A 19330-nucleotide genomic window follows, 5' to 3' on the forward strand; every position below is an offset into this window, starting at 1 on the left:
AGGGGAGCCTGATAGAGATAGAGGCATTCCCCCCTGACCTGTGAAGGGAGGGGGGTGGTGTTGCGCTACCTCTAGTATATTTTTTGGTATATTACCACGGTATTGCCAAAATATTAGTTATATATCCAGCAATTAACGATAAAGTGCATTAAATTAATTAAATAGTTATGTTTAGAAAAGCATAATAGTTTTAGAACAACAAAGGACAAAGTAGGCAATCTCTAAACAGCAAAAATAAAAAATAATAAAATATAATTATAGCTAAAAGGTGACTATATCACTTGTATTACTAATATATATATAAAATATAAGTGAATGGTTCATGAGGTGATAGATATGCAAACGAATAAAGCAAAATTGACTCAAAATATATAAATAACGTATACACAGATAATTCGACTAACTACATAAATATACAGTGCGGTATTGGATTTTAGTCCTTGATCCAGTGTGCGAATATTGGTGCAAACGTGCAAAAGTGCTTCGCTGGAACACTGTGTATAACTATCTTGATATTAAAGTGACACTGTGCCTTTAAGTGCAGAAAATAAGTTAGATCTTCAGTGTCCTAGACACCCGTGAATAAAATGGGTGATTACCTTACTGCTGTAAGATATACAGCGTGTAGCAGAGTAATCTTTAGGAGGAGGGGGGGGGGGTCCCTTCAGCTCGGTTCAATCCTGGACTTTCATTCACTTTTAAGTGGAGCCAGGGGGATGGGGGCGAGAGAGGGGTGGGAGTAATCCTTTTCTTCCTCTCTTTCACTGGGTGCCTCGGATCATATCATTCTCAATATGCATTTAAAAGAGATAAAACAGGCCCACCATTCCCCCCTGACCTCCTTCTGAAAATGTTAGTTTCCTGGCTGCTAAGTTAAACCCTGCCAGCTTCATGGGACACTATTCCTCCCACTGACACCAATGATGGGGCACTATTCCTCCCACTGACACCAATGATGGGGCACTATTCCTCCCACTGACACCAATGATGGGGCACTATTCCTCCCACTGACACCAATGATGGGGCACTATTCCTCCCACTGACACCAATGACGGGGCACTATTCCTCCCACTGACACCAATGACGGGGCACTATTCCTCCCACTGACCCCAATGTTGGGGCACTATTCCTCCCACTGACACCAATGACGGGGCACTATTCCTCCCACTGACCCCAATGTTGGGGCACTATTCCTCCCACTGACACCAATGATGGGGCACTATTCCTCCCACTGACACCAATGATGGGGCACTATTCCTCCCACTGACACCAATGATGGGGCACTATTCCTCCCACTGACACCAATGACGGGGCACTATTCCTCCCACTGACACCAATGACGGGGCACTATTCCTCCCACTGACCCCAATGTTGGGGCACTATTCCTCCCACTGACACCAATGACGGGGCACTATTCCTCCCACTGACCCCAATGATGGGACACTATTCCTCCCACTGACCCCAATGATGGGGCACTGTTCCCCCCCGCTGACACCAATGATGGGGCACTGTTCCTCCCGCTGACACCAATGATGGGGCACTGTTCCTCCCGCTGACACCAATGATGGGGCACTGTTCCTCCCGCTGACACCAGTGATGGGGCACTATTCCTCCCACTGACACCAATGATGGGGCACTATTCCTCCCACTGACACCAATGATAGGGCACTATTCCTCCCACTGACACCAATGACGGGGCACTATTCCTCCCACTGACACCAATGACGGGGCACTATTCCTCCCGCTGACACCAATGATGGGGCACTGTTCCTCCCGCTGACACCAGTGATGGGGCACTATTCCAGCCAACAATGGAGGCACCCCCCCCCCCCCCCCCCTTTTCACATATTTATTTGTATCATTTTCCTTCCACTTCACAATTATGTGACACTTTGTGTTGGTCCATCACATAAAATCCCAATAAAATACATTTATGGTTCTGGTTGTAACAAAATGTGGGGAATGTAATTATATCTGCATCAGCTTTATAGTTTTGTGTTTTAATATATTCCATATATGTGTATATATATATATTCTATATCTGTCCTGTACATGGACTGTATGTGTGTATATATGTATGTGTGTATATATATATGGGGGGGGGGGTGTCAGTCACATTGTATCGGACGGATGATCGGTAGCACAGCCGTTACACGGTACCCGGTGCCCTCTCTGTAGGACCTCCCCCCGGGGTGGACCGTCCCCCGCCCCTCGGCGGTGCCCATACAGTGACATCACCGGGGGGCGGGCCCGGCGTGCGCTAGAGGGCGTTCCGGGGCCGGTGGGGGCGGGGTGCGGTAGAAAGCGCTGATGCTGGGCGGACGGCGGGAGGGTCGGTCGGGTTTGTGCCGCATAGAAGGAGCGGAGGATGAGCGGCCGGATGATGAACTCCGTCCTGTTCGGGGATATGATGCGGGAGCTGGACCCCCCTCCCCCCTCCGGTACCGGACAACCCCCTCCGGGATCCGGGGTCACCATGGCTCTCCGCAATGATCTGGGCTCCAATATCCACGTGCTGAAGACCCTGAATGTCCGGTTCCGGTGCTTCCTGGCCAAAGTGCACGAGCTGGAGCGGCGGAACCGACTGCTGGAGAAACAACTGCAGGAGCAGCAGAGCCGGTACCGGGAGGAGCGCCGCCTGAAGATCTACCACCGGGAGCAGGGGGTCCAAACCGACCCCACCCCCCCCAATGCCAACCTCACCCCCTACAGCCGCCTACCGGGGCACATCTGGAGCTACACCCATGTCCGCCGTACCGGGGGCGGCCTGGAGACCGTACAGGGGCCCGGAGTGTCCTGGACCCATCCCGACGGGGTCGGTGTGCAGATCGACACCATCACACCGGAGATCCGAGCTGTCTACAACGTGCTGGCCAAAGTCAAGCGGGAGAGAGACGACTACAGGAGGAGGTGAGACCCCGGTGTACCCCAATACTACGCCCCCCATATATATATGTACCCCAATACTACGCCCACTACTAATTCTATACTGCACCCCACATCTGTGTACCCAACTACTAAACCCCAATGTACCCACTACTGCACCCCCTTCTATGTACCCCAATCCTGTACCCACTACTAATTCTATACCAAGAGGGATGACCACCCCACTATTATACCCAGTGTACCCATACCCATGATTTATTCTTTACCATGAGGGATGACTACGGAGGAAGCAAGTCAACCTGGCCACATAGTCACCAATAATAATTCTTCTATACCAAGTGTACCCCACTACCAGAGTTATACCCCCTACACCCCATCCCTGTGTTCACTACTTATTCTTCTACACCCTGTGCGCCCCATCCCTGTGGCCACAACTACTGTGATCTACACCCAGTGTTCTCCCTCCCTGTGCCCACTACCACGTCACTTAGGCCTTGTGTACCCTCATCCTGGGCACATTACCTGTATTGGGTGCCCTATCCCTGTACCCACTTCATCTCCCCCCTGTGCCCACTACTTCTACACTCTGTGTGCCCAACCCCTGTGCCCAACGTGTACCCCTTCCTGGGCCCACTACGCTTTACACTCTGTGCCCAGTTTTAGGTCATTTGCACACTCTGTGCCCTCTTATACTACCCACCCCAACTTCCAAATTCAGTGTGCCCTCTCCCTGCACCCACTAATAATCATCTGTATCCAGTGTGCCCACAGCTCCTGTTTCCCTCTGCCTGAGCCTGCACCCCCTGTGTGCCCACTACTCACACTGCCTGAGCCTGTGTGCCTACTACTGGCACCACCTGAGCCTGCACCCGATGTGTGCCCACCACTCCTATAACCTGTGTGCCCACCACTTGCACCAGCCGAGCCTGTGCCCACTCTTCTTACACCTGTACCCTTTTGTGCCCACCACTCCGGATCTTGCAGCTCCCCCGTGCCACTCCCCCTAGTCTCTGCAATCCTCATCCCACGTTCCGGCCTTTACGTATAGCTGGCACATCGTTGGTATAAACCTGCAGCATCCCAGCTTATCACCTCTCCTAAATCCCAGCCCCATATGTCATCCTGTCATTGGTGGACCCCCCATCCCCATCCCCCTGCTCCCCCTGTATTGCATTGTTTGTAAACACTGTCTGGGGTCCTGGTCACACCTCTTTCTCTGCATCCTCAATGACAGTTGGAGGATCATATGTAACCTGCAGTCGTTGTGGTGATGACATTATTGCAGTCGGCCTGAACTGTGCGTTGTGTGATGATTCTCTGAGATTCCTCCTGAGATGAGGGATGTTCATGTTGAGATGCCGGATCCTGAGTCACACAGAGAAGGCCTCATGTGAGGACAAGTCACTTCTCTTCTATTCCGGTGATCTGGTGCAGAGGGGACCGTGTGCCAAAAATCAGAGACGTTGAAGGCCAGCGATCACCGCGAGCCTTACAGGAGCTTCTGACAGGCAGAGGGAGGCTCTATAGAATCCCTAACGTGCAATCTGCTGGGGGACTACAAGTCACAGCATGGCCTGATAGCATGGAGCATGTGCCTGTATCCAGCCCTAGAAGCCCGGGGCCCATAAACTATATCGTGTATGTGTGTGTGTTTTACTCTTTTAAAAGCACTTCTTGGATCGCACATCAGACTAGCCGACTCCTAAATTTTGTTTTATTGGCTCGTCTTTGCTATATATAACCTTCAGCTTCAGAATAGTCTGTCTGCATCGGGTTAGGGGGCCAGATGGTGGGCTGCTTGTGAATTCTCCATCTGTCACTATATACAGTAGGAAGTGCAGTTGGCTTCTAATGAACCGATAATATCTCGGTGCAAATTGCTAAAATTGGAACGTTCCTTGTGTTCTGGTCATGACTTTTTGGTCTGTGGAGCTGACTGCAGTGACTTCAGAAATATGACCATCGTGGAGAATAATCTGATTGGTGAGGGGTGTGGAGACCACCATTAGAAATATGACCAAAATCATCAACCAAGATTATTCCCCATGATGGTCCTATTTCTCATGATATCCAGTGGTCGCCATCATGGGGAATATTCTGGTGATGATTTTGGTGGCTACTGGATGCCCTCAGAAATATGACCATCATGTGGAATTATCTGGTTGCTGTGACCACTAGATGTCCCCAATCAGATCCTTCCCCCATGATGGTCATATTTCTGAGGGCATCCAGTAGGCACCAGAATATTCCCCATGATGGTGACCACTGGATATCATCAGAAATGGGACCATCATGGGGAATATTCTGGTTGCTGATAAATTGTGACTACTGGATGTCTTTAGAAATATGACCAAAATCATCACCAACCAGATTATTCCCCATGATGGTCCTATTTCTCATGATATCCAGTGGTCGCCATCATGTGGAATATTCTGGTGATGGTTTTGGTGGCAGCTGGATGCCCTCAGAAATATGACCATCATGGGGGAAGGATCTGATTGGGGATGAGTTTGGTGGCCTCTGGATGTCATCAGAAATATGACCGAAATCATCACCAACCGGATCCTTCCCTCATGATGGTCCTACTTCTGATGATATCCAGTGGTCACCATCATGGGGAATATTCTGGTGGCTACTGGATGCCCTCAGAAATATGACCATCGTGGGGAATTATCTGGTTGCTGATAAATTGTGACCACTGGATGTCGTTAGAAATATGACCAAATCATCCCCAACCAGATTATTCCCCATGATATCCAGTGGTCGCCATCATGGGGAATATTCTGGTGATGGTTTTGGTGTCGGCTAGATGCTCTCAGAAATATGACCATCATGGTGGAAGGATCTGATTGGGGATGAGTTTGGTGGCCTCTGGATGTCATCAGAAATATGACCGAAATCATCAACTGGATCCTTCCCCCCCCATGATGGTCCTATTTCTTATATCCAGTGGTCACCATCGCAGGGATTATTGTGGTGGCCACTGGATGCCCTCAGAAATATGACCATCATGGTGGAAGGATCTGATTGGGGATGAGTTTGGTGGCCTCTGGATGTCATCAGAAATATGACCGAAATCATCAACTGGATCCTTCCCCCCCCCATGATGGTCCTATTTCTTATATCCAGTGGTCACCATCGCAGGGATTATTGTGGTGGCCACTGGATGCCCTCAGAAATATGACCATCATGGGGAATAATCTGGTTGCTGATAATTTGTGACCACTGGATGTCATTAAAAAATATGACCAAATATGACTAAAATCATCACCAACCAAGATTATTCTCTATGATGGTCCTATTTCTCATGATATCCAGTGGTCGCCATCATGGGGAATATTCTGGTGATGGCTTTGGTGGCCCCTGGATGATTTTTGGTCATGTTTCTCTCCAGAGGCCACACTACTCTTCCCTACTGGCCATCGGATACCATCAGAGATATGACCATTATGAGGAATAATCTGGGTTGTGATAGTTTTGTTGACCACTGGCTTTAGAAATATTATTGAAATCATCTCCAACCAGAATATTCCCCATGATGGTCATTTTTTTTTTCAGGTGACATCCAGAGGCCACCAAACGCCTCACTCAAATTTCATCCATAATGGTGACTGCTGGATGTCATCAGATACGTGACCATCATGGGGAATAATCTGGTGACCAGTTGCATGTACGTTCTTGCAGGCAGCTAATGGGCAGGGCCCTCTGATCCCTCCTGTATTGATTTGTATTTTAAGTGTACTGTCTGCCCTCATATTGAAAAGCGCTGCACAAACTGTTGGCGCTATATAAATCCTGAATAATAATAATAATAAAAATAATACTCCAGGTCTTCCCATGGCAGGTCTATGGTGGTAGAGGCGCGCTTCCACCTCCTTGTGGAGGGCATTTCAAAATAGATAATGCTGGACTTCTCCAACTTCACTGTGAGTGATGTCACAGCCTGGTATGGAGTCTGATAAAGGGGTATAAACCCCCAAGACTTCTGGCATGGTGGTGTGGGCATTATATGTGATGATTATTTCAGCGCCGGGGTTGCTTTGATTATAGGCCAACCGAATGTGCTTGTGGCTTAAACAGAACTGCTAAGGAGACCAGACTGTTCCTCCCGGTATTACCATGTCTGTGTTTTTGTAAGATAAGTGAGCTTTCTGTGAAGTAGACAGATGAGGAGCATTGTAGGGACCTCCCTGACCGCTCCTCTGTCCTCGTATGAAAAATAAATTCTATGAAGTGATTCTTTATTACTGGAATGTTTCAGTTTGTTGTGACCCCCCCCCCCCCCAGTGTAGTGGATGGCCTGGATCATCCAGAGCCCAGGCCGGAGTTGGGGGGGGGGGGGGGGGGGGGGGCTGGAGAGGCATTTCCTCCCTTTGGAGATACAGAAGCAATTTCTTCAGAAATGTTCAGCAAACAAACCAAATTTTTCTGACTCATATCCAGAAACCTTCCCCGAGGATTCCGGCTCATGTTTGGGTGATGGGAAGTAAATAACTTTGTAATGAGTAAAGTAGGACGGGGGTCGTCACAACTGTCCATACCCGGGCATGCGGCCTGCTCATAGGAGCAGCAGAGACTTGTAGTTGGCACTTTGATGTCTTCTATTTTTATGTTCTGACCAATCGTTTTAAAAGAGAGCTGGTTGAGCAGAAGTTTTATTTTATTTATTATTTTATTTTTTCTCTTTTTTTTTTATTTGCATGGACCTGATTAAAGCCTTAGATTTTGTTCTGGGTGGGGTGGAGACGGATTGGAGTCTCTTGGCCTGTCCACATTATAGAGTCATGATGGACTGTAATGCATGCTACATGCGTTGGCATTCAGTTTGCATGGCACCCCAGTGCTCTTTGGTGATGGGCGTACTTCGCAGCGCACATCTGAAAACACCCGCCCAATGGTTGGTCCGTTGGGGCAGCCCGATCCATTATGTGCCCTAATGCAACACACTCTAACCAATGGGGTTTTCTCTGCTGTCTGTTCCTCTATTGGGGAGATTTTCCCTCACATCCTGTCAGAACAGAAGGTGATGGGAATTTTTATCTCCTAGACAAACGCACAGTTTGGGGTTGGAACCTATGGAAATGTTTTTTTTGTTTTTTTTTTGCTCTGTCCTGTGACCTTCTCCTTTCCTAGACAGGTGTCATGGGAACAGGAAATGAGGGAAAAATCTGCCCAGTTTCATTTTATTTTATTTTCTTTTTTTTTCTTTTCCCCCCCCATACTAAAGTGGAACTTTGAGCAAAGTGAGGATGGACAACACTGCTAAGGAGAGAGCAGAGCCTGCCTATCTTATAAGCAAATATGACTATTGCGCATATATATATAGCAATATATATGCAGTCATATGTAAGAGATATATATATATATATATATATATATATATATATATATATATATATATATATATATATATATATATATATATATATATATATATATATATATATATATATATATATATATATATATTTTTTTTTTTTTACACAGTAAAACCTTGGTTTGAGAGCGTTTTGCAAGACCAGCAAGATTTTTAAATACATTTTTGACTTGATATACAAGTAGCGCCATGTCACAACTGAGTATAAAGAAGAGAGGCACCTCCTAAGTGTAGCAATATGGTTCCAATTAATGAAGGTCCAACATTGAGCAACAAATTGCTACACTTAGAGGCGCCCTCTCTTCTCTTTTATACTTTGCTTCTAAGCCCCTTGTGGGGTCTTCTATTTGTAGATGGACATTTTATGGTTACCCAACCAATTGCATTGCTAGAATCCTTTTTTATATGGACTGTAAACTGAAGGACCTATGAATGAATGGTTGTGGAACGAATCATCCGAGGTTCCATTATTTCTTATGGGGAAATTCACTTTGATATGCAAGTGTTTTGGATTACAAGCGTGTTTGTGGAACAAATTATTATGCTCACAATCCAAGGTTTTACTGTACATATGACTGCTTTGTTGTTACATATATGCCTGGTTTGCATATATCTATATTTTTGCTATTACATATATATTTGCTTTTACATATGACTGCTTTGCTATTACATGTACATATGACTTTTTACATGTGACTGCTTTGCTATTACATGTACATATGACTTCTTTTACATGTGACTGCTTTGCTATTACATATACACATGTGACTTATTTTACATATATGACTTCTTTGCTTTTACATACGACTGCTTTGCTATTACATTTACATATGACTTCTTTTACATATATGACTTATTTTACATATGGCTGCTTAGCTATTACATTTACATGTATGTAATGGCAAAGCCGTCATATAATTACCAACTATACACCAGCAAAGTTTTAAAACCTGGTGTATTGATTTAGATTTTTTTTTTTTTTTATATTCGGCTAATAATTTTTTACATTGCTGAAGAATAAAATGGGCCAAGCTGTACTCCTCCCCTGGGTATGGCAGGAATGAGATCGGTTCTGTACAATGCCTAGTTTGTTTTTTTCTATACACATGTCCCGGGGCGCACATTGCATGCGGTGAGGGACTGGCAGTACCGGTACTAATTTGGGGAGAATTCTTGCGCTGTAGATGCCTCGGGGGGGTTGTCTGGCCGCAGAATGTTTCTTGTAAACACCTTTTGTTTCCGCAGAACAGTGAAGGAAATCCATAAATTATATAGGTGATCTTCATACAAAGTTTTGTGGATGTCGGGCCAGCGGGGAGGACCCGGGGGATTGGCCGGTGATTCAGCACAATGTGCTGCGGTGCTAATTTTTGGGGTTTCATGGGTTCCCATGTGGCCCTCTGTCAGTCCTATGAGCCTCTATAGGTGTGCACAGCCTATTGCATTAGGGTGTGCACCCCAAAGCTCAAATATGTGTGTGCGCATCTATCTATATGGACAGTGTCAGTAGAGGGGTGGACGGTGTCATTGGGGCAGTGGACAGTGTCCTATAGTTTATTTTTTACTAGGGTTGCACCAATACTAGTATTGGTGCCGATACCGAGTATTATCGGTACTCATGCAAATTCGCCAATACTTTCAGGCTCGGTTCTTTGAGCTGTCAGCGGGTCTCCCCAATGTTAAAGAAGTCCGGTAGTTGGAGCTGTCAAAAAAAAAAAAGCAGCCGGCAATGTTTATTAACAAAGCTACAATAAAAAAAAAATTGTTTCTTTTTGTATCTTTCTGTTTCTTCATCTGCAGATCAAAGGGATGAACAAATGTTCCTCTGTTTAACCTCTTAACCCTTCATTTATGCTCATCAGCCTTAATTAACTCCCTATTCTCCTCCATTTTATTATTTTCCTGCTTTTTTTTTAAATTTATTTTTTCTTTCTTTTGTTCACGTTTAAATTTTTTTAAAATAATTAAAACCTTTTTTTGTTAGTGAAAACACATACATATACGCACACACACATGTGTGTAAAAAAAAAAAAAAAAAAAAAAAAAAAAAAAATATATATATATATATATATATATATATATATATATATATATATATATTTATATTGTAAGGGATCTTCCCGGGGTAGGGTGAGTTTAGACACAGTTCACATCAGACTTGGAATTTATAAAGCAGACCTTGGCGTTTATTCGTGGTACAAACAGTCCAACAAACAAAATATACAGCAACACCGTGCTTCTTGTGTATAACAGGAACAAAATAATAATAAAACAAAACAACCTAGCCCGGCTGGGCGCTTACTAACAGGTTCTTCTCACCTATCTGACACTTATAAACACAGCGTCTTTCGCCTGGACATCGCAGGGAGAGTTTTAGCTCCAGCAGTGGCTGTGCTTGCAGCTTCCTCCAACACACAGACTGTTCATTCCCTGGCTGAGAGCAATCACCTGCAGGCCCAGCAGAGCCTTTACCTTCCCAGGCTAATTAGGATCAAAGCTCACCTGATCCAAAACCCAGAACTGGATCGGGGGGGTGTGGAATGACAGGTCCCTACTGCCATTCCATATAAACCCAGGCCCGGCAAGATTAAATAACAACTCAGCAGCATATCGCTGCTGAGAAACTGATCCATCCTGGACTTACCATCTCACACTGTGTAGCAACCTAAGTGAGATGTACACCCCCTCGATCACTTCTCCAGTGACATGTCTACAATATATATATATATATATATATATATATAATTTATTATATTTTCGGTACTTGTAAAAAAAAAATTGTATCGGGCGTGTTTTTATTTTATTTTATTTTTTAGGGGCCCCATTAGGAGGCTTTGGTGAAATATCAGGGGTCTAAACAGAGGGAATCTGCACCACACAGGGTGATTGGGGTGTGCCCAGGAACACCCAGCACACCCTGTGCGCACACCTATACCTATGAGTGATTTTCTGGTCACTTGTCAGCAGTTATAGGGATGAAAAGGCAAAAGTTCCTCATAAATTACTTATTGTTGGTGCAGCAACTTGTAGTAATCTCAAGCTTTATAGAGGAATGAATTCTATCCTTTTAGAAGTTCTTTAGCTTTGCCATATCGCACACATTCCTATTTGATCCCCTTACTATTGGCACTGTGCATGGGGGGAGGGGGCTCTCGCTGGTGCAGAATCTTTTTGGAAAATGTATCATGGTTCTTTGCAGCCCTCATGGGTCCTGCTGGAAAAGCTGCCCAATGTGCCCCCTATAATGGACCATTCACCCGGGTATGGCCAGATGGGTATGCCCCGTCGGCAGATCGACTTCTACCCAGAGCAAAACCATTCTGGCAAGACTTGGGTTTGTTACTCTTTCATGGTGAATCCTGTGACAGACCCAACCAGGACAGGGGCTTTTGGAAGGGACTGCAGGGGGGCCTCTTCCCTACTGACTATGGGCCCTGGCATTTGAGGGGGCACTACTCTTTGGGAGGTGTGTGGGCCTCTGGGGGACCCTCGGAGTGGTCTTTATTCGGGTCCTTGTCTGTCAATGCTGCTTCCAATTTTTTGTTTTGTGGTTTTCCAATTTTATATTTTCGGTCTTCTATCCATAAAATTGTAAATGTGGTGTTTTAATTGGCGCTATTTTCAGAAAGTTTATTTAAAGCCTTATTTTAGACCATTGAGGAAGACCTTGGGCTCCTCACAAGCCTTAAAACTCTCAAGTTTACTCAACGCGCTTTCCTAACGTAATGCAATGTGAAGTCCCTGCAAAGCCGCTCTGTAGTGTTGTCTGGTTTGGCATCATTGTGTGTGTGTGTGTGTGTGTGTGTGTGTGTGTGTGTGCTGTTGTTTTTTTAATATATATTTTTTTTGTATCCTAAAATGTAATTAAGATAAAAAAAAACACAAAATGCAGGTCATGTTTTCTAATAAAGAACGTCCTGGAGAGAGTAAAATCACAACCCCCCGAGATTTAGCTGAACGCCAAACAAGGCGCTGTGTAAAGGTTAGAGGTCCTGTTGATGAAACATGGAAGTCTTTGAAGCGTGCGGTGAATGTACACACAGACTTTCACCTTCTGGGAGGGCAAGAGCAGAAAAGGGGGAAAAAAAAAACTTATTAGAGGCTTGGCACTCCAAAAATGGATTCATTCTTAAATCAAATCATTATACAGTGAAGCCTTTTCCATAAACCTTCTGCAGCATTCATCAGAAATCTGTTTTAGTAATTTAAAATATATATTTTATATGCACAAATTATTATTATACTGGATTTATATAGCTCCAATAGTTTACACAGCACTTTACAACATCAGAGAGCTCTGCCCATTAGAACTTACAAATGTTTCTTCTTCTAATGTCCCGTGTTTTCTGACGGAGCGTCAGCTTGTGTTTTGCATCCGAATTGTGTGCTAATATAAGTGGAACTTTTACTTTTATGTGTGAACTCCACATACTGAAAACATTTTAATATTTATCTTATTAGGTACTTTTTAATAATAAAAATTGCATTTGAAAGATCGCTGCGCAAATGCAGTGTGAAATAAAATATTGCAACAGCTACCATTTTATTCTCTAGGGTGTCTACTAAAAAAAAAAAAAAAAAAAAAAAAAAAAAAAGATATAATAATGTTTGGGGGTTCTAAGTAATTTTCTAGCAAAAAAAAAATATATATATATTTTAACTTGAGACCAACAAATGCCAGAAAAAAAGGTTTAGTGGTTTCAACTTTTTTCACTTGCACACAAAGTCTATTCTGATGACAAATTGTTACAATGTTTATACTTCAGTTCAACTGATAAAGAATGTTTTGATTCCTGGCAGACTGCCTGTTTTCTTTCTTTTGAGGGCTGTGGCTTCAGAAGAGCAGAGAGAACTCTTTGCATAGCAAGAATTGTGAAACACTTTAGCCAAGTTTGCAATGACGATTAATTGTACAGTGTGTATATATATGTGTGTGTGTGTGTATACACACACACACACACACACACATATATGTATTATACACATATATATATATATATATATATATATATATATGTATGTATGTGTGTGTGTATATATATATATATATATATATATATATATATATATATATATATATATATATATATATATATATATATATATATATATATATATATATATATATATATATATATATATATATAATTTTATATACACACTTTGTGTATCTTCTTTCTTCCACGCTGCAGAGGTTTAAGCACCCCAAGACCCCTTTCACACTTGGGCAGGCAAAGCGTCCTGAAAGAGCCGCTCCTCACACACCTTGGGCTTTCACACTGGAGCGGTGCGCTGGCAGGACGCAAAAAAAAAAGTCCTGCTAGCAGCATCTTTGGAGTGGTGTTTGTGTGTGTGTGTGTGTGTGTGTATAGCGTTCCTGCCCATTGAAATGAATGGGGCAGCGCTTTGCGGTGGTTTTAACCCCTTCTCGGCCACTAGCAAGGGGGTAAAACTGCCCCGCTAGCGGCCAAAAACCGCTGCTAAAACAATGGTAAAGCAGCGCTAAAAATAGCAGCGTTTTACGGCCGGCGCCCGCACCGCCCCAGTGTGAAAGGGGCCTAAATAATAATATATTGTTGGTTGCTGATGGTGTAGTTAAAGTGGTTGTAAACTCACAATAAAAGGGGGTGGTGGTGGTGGGGTGGGGGGGGGGGGGGAATTGCTAATTGCATTATTTTGGCCTAGACCAGAAATCGGGAAGACCTTAAATGTAAAAAAAAGTTTAAAACAATATAATATACCTTCCTATGTATCGACTATTGCTAGCAGCAAAAGGATTAAAATTTTTGTATTGGTTGAGGGAGTTTGGTTCCACTTTAATAAATCTATTCTGTTCTAACACAGACTGGAGTGCAGTAGGTGATGATTCTGTCTGCCCAACAACAACAACAACAACAACAACACTCACTGTGATTCTTTTATTTTATTTATTTTGGCTAAAACCGACTCCTTGCATCTTCCATAAATATTAGAAGGAAGTTCGCTACACCCAGGAAATGATTTCTTTTTTTCTTTCAAGACGCAGACCAAAAAAAAAAAAAGTTAACAATCGCCTGAAACCTTTACATAAATATTTTTGAATTAATGTTTCAAAAGTCCAGAGGTGACAGTAATGTTTGGGAACATTGTGAACTTTTTAGAAAGTAGCGATTCTTCAGAGGAAGCTTTGCTTCTTTTTGCTACATAATAATAAGAAGGTTTTCCCTGCAGGTCTGGTGGAATATCTTGTAAATAAAATCTGTGAATGCCCCTGTGGTTGGCGGGTCCAGTCTTGTAGGTGGAGCTGCAAACTTTGTTTTTAATGTATTTTTAACATTTTGCATATATTATATTACACACATTTTTTATTTTTTTTTCTTCTTATAATAACTAGCTAAATGGTGATGTACATTCTGTGTATCGGAACCCCATTTATATTTGTAGAAAATCCACATTTTGTACAATGAATCAACTTTTTTAGTATTTACTCCTGTCTCTAATTCTTTAGGAAATATGGGCAGAAGTTTTATTTTTATTTTTACATTCTTGGTTAGTTGCTTTCCAAAAAATGTCACGTCTCATGCGGCTGTGGAAATAATGGCTCGACTCCCATGAATCGGTGCATTCAGCGATTTTTATTTTGTATTTGCAGTATGCTGTATTCTGGGCCCTTGGCACTTCCAGCTTCGAAGTTGGGGCAAACAGTGGCTTCCGGCCCCCGAGGTTGGCGCTCTGCCACGCGTAGGCGTTTGGGGAATGGAAGCTTCCATCTGCATACGGAGTGCAATGGCTCTTAAACGGGGTTCAAAACTGAGCACAGCAAGAGCTCGCAGTCTGGCTCATTGGGGGAAGGGGTGGTTGGGTGGATTTTGTTGGGTGGATTTATGCATTTTTGGAGTGTATTTTTTCGCTCATCACATATGGCAGCCCATTCACTTAAATAAAGGACTGCCCAAAAAAAAAAATCTAAAAAAAATAAAGGACTGCCCTACACTTGACAGAGTAGCGGCAAAGCCACGCTTGTGCTTCTGATAACGTAACGCTCCGCCGTTGCTCTGGATGCAGTTACACGGTGTGTGGTTGGTACACAACAGGTTGTAGGTACATCATGTTTGGTTATTCTGAGCATCAAGTCCTTGTTTGCTCGGCTTGCTCTGACCTGTCTGGTAAACGGCTCACCCGACATACTAATTCCCCGCCATTGTACTTCTAGGACCTTGTGCCGCCCTCAGACGGCGTTTACATTTCTCTAATGTCTTAAACGGCTTAGATTGTCTAAATATTGCTAAATTGATGGTTACCAATTTGTACTATTCTTTTCGTCTGGCCGCAGAATAAAAAGCTTATGAATAATTACTAAAATTTTAACCTTTTGATACATCGCTTCTTAGACGGAAGTAATAGATGTCGGTATTTATTAGAAATAAGAGCTGCCAACTTCAGTCACCAATACAAAAAAGTGCAGAGCTGTAAATAAATCTGATTGATAAATTTATCATCAATCCCCAAAAAAATCACAAATCTGTGCCCATGAACAGGGTGGATTTGATCTAAATTCACTTGATTTTTAAATCATAATTTTTAAAAAGCAACGGCCTCCTCCTGGCCCGCTGTTGGCGGGCTCCTCCTCATCCTCCTGGCCCGCTGTTGGCGGGCTCCTCCTCATCCTCCTGGCCCGCTGTTGGCGGGCTCCTCCTCATCCTCCTGGCCCGCTGTTGGCGGGCTCCTCCTCATCCTCCTGGCCCGCTGTTGGCGGGCTCCTCCTCATCCTCCTGGCCCGCTGTTTGTTTTTTAAGCACTTCCCGACTGCCTACTGCAGATGTACTGCGGCAGGTCTGCTCTACTGAGTGAAACGCCGTACCTGTATGTCATTTCATGCAATAGACACTGGGGGGCTCACTCACCGATTGGACAGAGGGGGGAGCCAATCGGCAGGTTCAGCAGAACTGATGTCCACCAGCCACCCATGATCGTTCCCCAGAGAGGCAGATCGCCGTTCTGACAGGGGAGAACATGGAGCTCTTGTGTTCCTTGTAAGCAGGAACACCGATCTGTCTTCACTCAGTCAGACCATCTCCTCCCCCCCCACACAGAGTTGGCAAGCCCTTCCTAGGGAGACACATTTAACACTTTGCTCGCCCCTGGTGTTATTAACTCCTTCCCTGCCAGTGTTGTTAGTACAGTAACAGTGCATATCTAATAATGTCACTGGGTCCCAAAAAAGTGTCAAGTGTCTGTCTGATTTTTTTGTCTGCAGCAATGTCGCAGTCCCGCTAACAATCACTGATCGCCATCATTACTATTAAAAAAAAAAAAAAAAAAAAAAAAAAATGTAAATGACGTAGAAATATCCCATAGTTTTGTAGATGTTATATCTTTTGCACAATCCTATCAATATACACATTATTGATTTTATTTATTGATTTTTTTTTTTTTAACATTTATTGGGTATGTTTTATAGCAGAAAGTAAAAATATATTTTTTGTTTTTTTTTATAGCGCAAAAAATTTGTGCAGAGAGCAAATGCCACCAAAAGAGAGCTCTATTTTGGGACATCATTTTTATTTGGGTACAGCAACTCTCGACCGCTAAATTGTCAGTTAAAATGACGCAAAAAAAAAAAGTCCTGGTCATGAAGGGGGGGGGGGGTAAATCTTCCAGAGCTTAAGTGGTTTAAAAAAAAAAAAACACAAAAAATGTAGGTGGGTGCAATGAAGGGGGTATAGTGGCGATGTGGATATTTGAGATATTCTTCACCTCTAGCGTTTTAATGAACAGCTTGCGATTTTTATTGTTCTGGTATTAATGACGAAGTATTCCTAACCTTACCGAGGAAAGCGATTGATTTCACGCATTAAACTTGTAGAGCTGGAGTCGGTTGAATCTGTTTCCTTTGTCAATATTTGGGTTGCTCCCCTCTGGTCACGTCCATCTTAAAATAATTTTTTGATTTGGCGCAGTCGGCAGGATCGCGGCACCGGGGGGCTTATCGTTCGACCCCCCGCGCAATAACAGCCAGATTAAACGGCTTTGAGTGTCTTTAGGCGCTTGGCGTGAAACATTTTGATGGTCATTAAAATAAATCTTTTTTTAATTTTCTGGCAGCTTGAGCTTCATCCTCCTCTGGCCTAACCGAGCCTAACCGCGGCGGTAACCGGACGCTTCCAATAACAGAGCGGCGTTTCGTCCTCGTGACCTTGGTGCTGAGGAGATTTCGCTCTCCAGCTTGTGGCTGTTATTGCAGTAAGTTAGGAGAATTTTACACTGTTCTGTGTTAATAAAGAGTGGATTTCCTGATAATCGCACACATGTGCTTCGCAGGAAAGCGGCGCAAGGTGGTGTTAATTTGTTGGTGCTACAATGTAATCTTCTGCTGCTCCGTTCAGGAGGGTCCCGAAAAATCGAATTTCCGCCGGCTTTGCAGAGAGTAATCCCCGGCGTTCGCGTTTATTGTTACAAAGTTAAAGGTGTCGTTTCCTCGTCTCCACCGACTATTGGTCATTTGTTTTGGGGGATGGGTACTGGTGGTTTATTAATAGCTGGATGGATATGATCTATAGATCAATATGATTATGGATTATTGTAATATAGGAATTCAAGATCACCGGCCAATTGGGAAATTAATCCTTTGTTTAGAGCAGAGTGAAGAAGTATCATCAGAACAACAAGGATTCCTCAAAAAGGGTCCAAAGCTTTGTTTTCATGGTAATGTTTTGGAGCCCTGCGGGCCCTTACACTTGCCTGACGAAGGGCCCCACCGTGGCTCCAAAACATTGCTGTTGGGTTTACCTTTTTGAGGAATCCTTGCTCTAATTTTCGTGGTCACATGGTAAACCCAACGGTAATGTTTTGGAGCCACGAAGGGGCCCTTTGTCAGGCAATTAACACTTTGCTGACGATAAGGGCCTGCAGGGCTCCAAAACATTGCTGTTGGGTTTACCATGTGACCATGAAAATTAAAGCAAGGATTCCTCAAAAAGGAGTCCAAAGCTTTAATTGTCGTGGTCACATGGTAAACCCAACAGCAATGTTTTGGAGCCATGCTGGGGCCCTTCGTCAGGCAAGTGTAAGGGCCCGCAGGGCTCCAAAATATTACCATGAAAACAAAGCTTTGGACCCTTTTTGAGGAATCCTCGTTGTGCTGACGATACTACTTCACTTGGACTCTTGGACTGCGGACCATCAAAGTGAAGACGCATTATCAGCACAACGAGGATCCCTCAAAGGTCCAAAGCTTTGTTTTAATGGCCACATGGCAATGTTTTGGAGCCATGAAGGGGCCCTTTGTCAGGCAAGGAACACTTACCTGACGATAAGGGCCTGCAGGGCTCTAAAACATTGCCGTGTGACCATGAAAAGTGTTAATTGCCTGACAAAGGGCCCCTTCGTGGCTCCAAAACATTGCCGTTGGGTTTACCATGTGACCACGAAAACTAAAGCAAGGATTCCTCAAAAAGGAGTCCAAAGCTTTCATTTTCATGGTCACATGGTAAACCCAACGGCAATGTTTTGGAGCCACGCAGGGGCTCTTCGTCAGGCAAGTGTAAGGGCCTGCAGGGCTCCAAAACATTGCCATGTGACCATGAAAACAAAGCTTTGGACCCTTTTTTGAGGAATCCTCGTTGTTCTGATGATACTTCTTCACTTTGATGGTCCGCAGTCCCCCAGCCTATGGTGATTGCAGCACCCGGCATTGGCGAACAGCCATCTTCTTGAATGTGTGCCTGGGGAATATTGTGTTCAAAGCGGAACTCCGGTTGTGCCCACTCTGGGTTAACTGCTCGTTTTGTCTAGTGGTGGACAGAGTTTATACTCGCCCGATCCTCTGGAAAATGGCGCTTCCCCACCCCCACGGTCTAGCGTGGTGGACTGTCCCTGCTGTCCTTGCATCCAAGGCTGATCTATTGCTGTGGATGACATTGGGAATAGACCATCGCGCTAGAGCATGGGGGGGGGGGGGGGGCATGAGCGTCAGGCACTGGTCTTGCACTGGAAGGATCAGCAGATTAGGTGAGTATAATGAGATGTAATGTGGGCACAGCCCCACTGTGGGGAGAATTTTTTTTTTCCCCAGAGTTCTTTAACTTG

At 44.1% G+C, this 19330-nt stretch overlaps 1 protein-coding gene across 1 annotated transcript in view; it reads left to right on the top strand.

Moving 5' to 3' along the window:
* The first annotated feature begins 2289 nt into the window (after positions 1-2289).
* IFFO2 (intermediate filament family orphan 2) overlaps positions 2290-19330 on the top strand; it is a 93737-nt gene continuing 76696 nt past the window's right edge. Inside the window, 1 exon segment of the mRNA XM_077456334.1 lies at positions 2290-2910. Within this exon segment, the coding sequence (XP_077312460.1) occupies positions 2369-2910 (542 nt within the window). The 5' untranslated portion in view covers positions 2290-2368.

The sequence above is a fragment of the Lithobates pipiens genome, unplaced genomic scaffold (assembly GCF_037356315.1).
Source record: "Lithobates pipiens isolate NorthernLeopardFrog02 unplaced genomic scaffold, aLitPip1_a1.2 Scaffold_27, whole genome shotgun sequence".
Taxonomy (NCBI): Eukaryota; Metazoa; Chordata; class Amphibia; order Anura; family Ranidae; genus Lithobates; species Lithobates pipiens.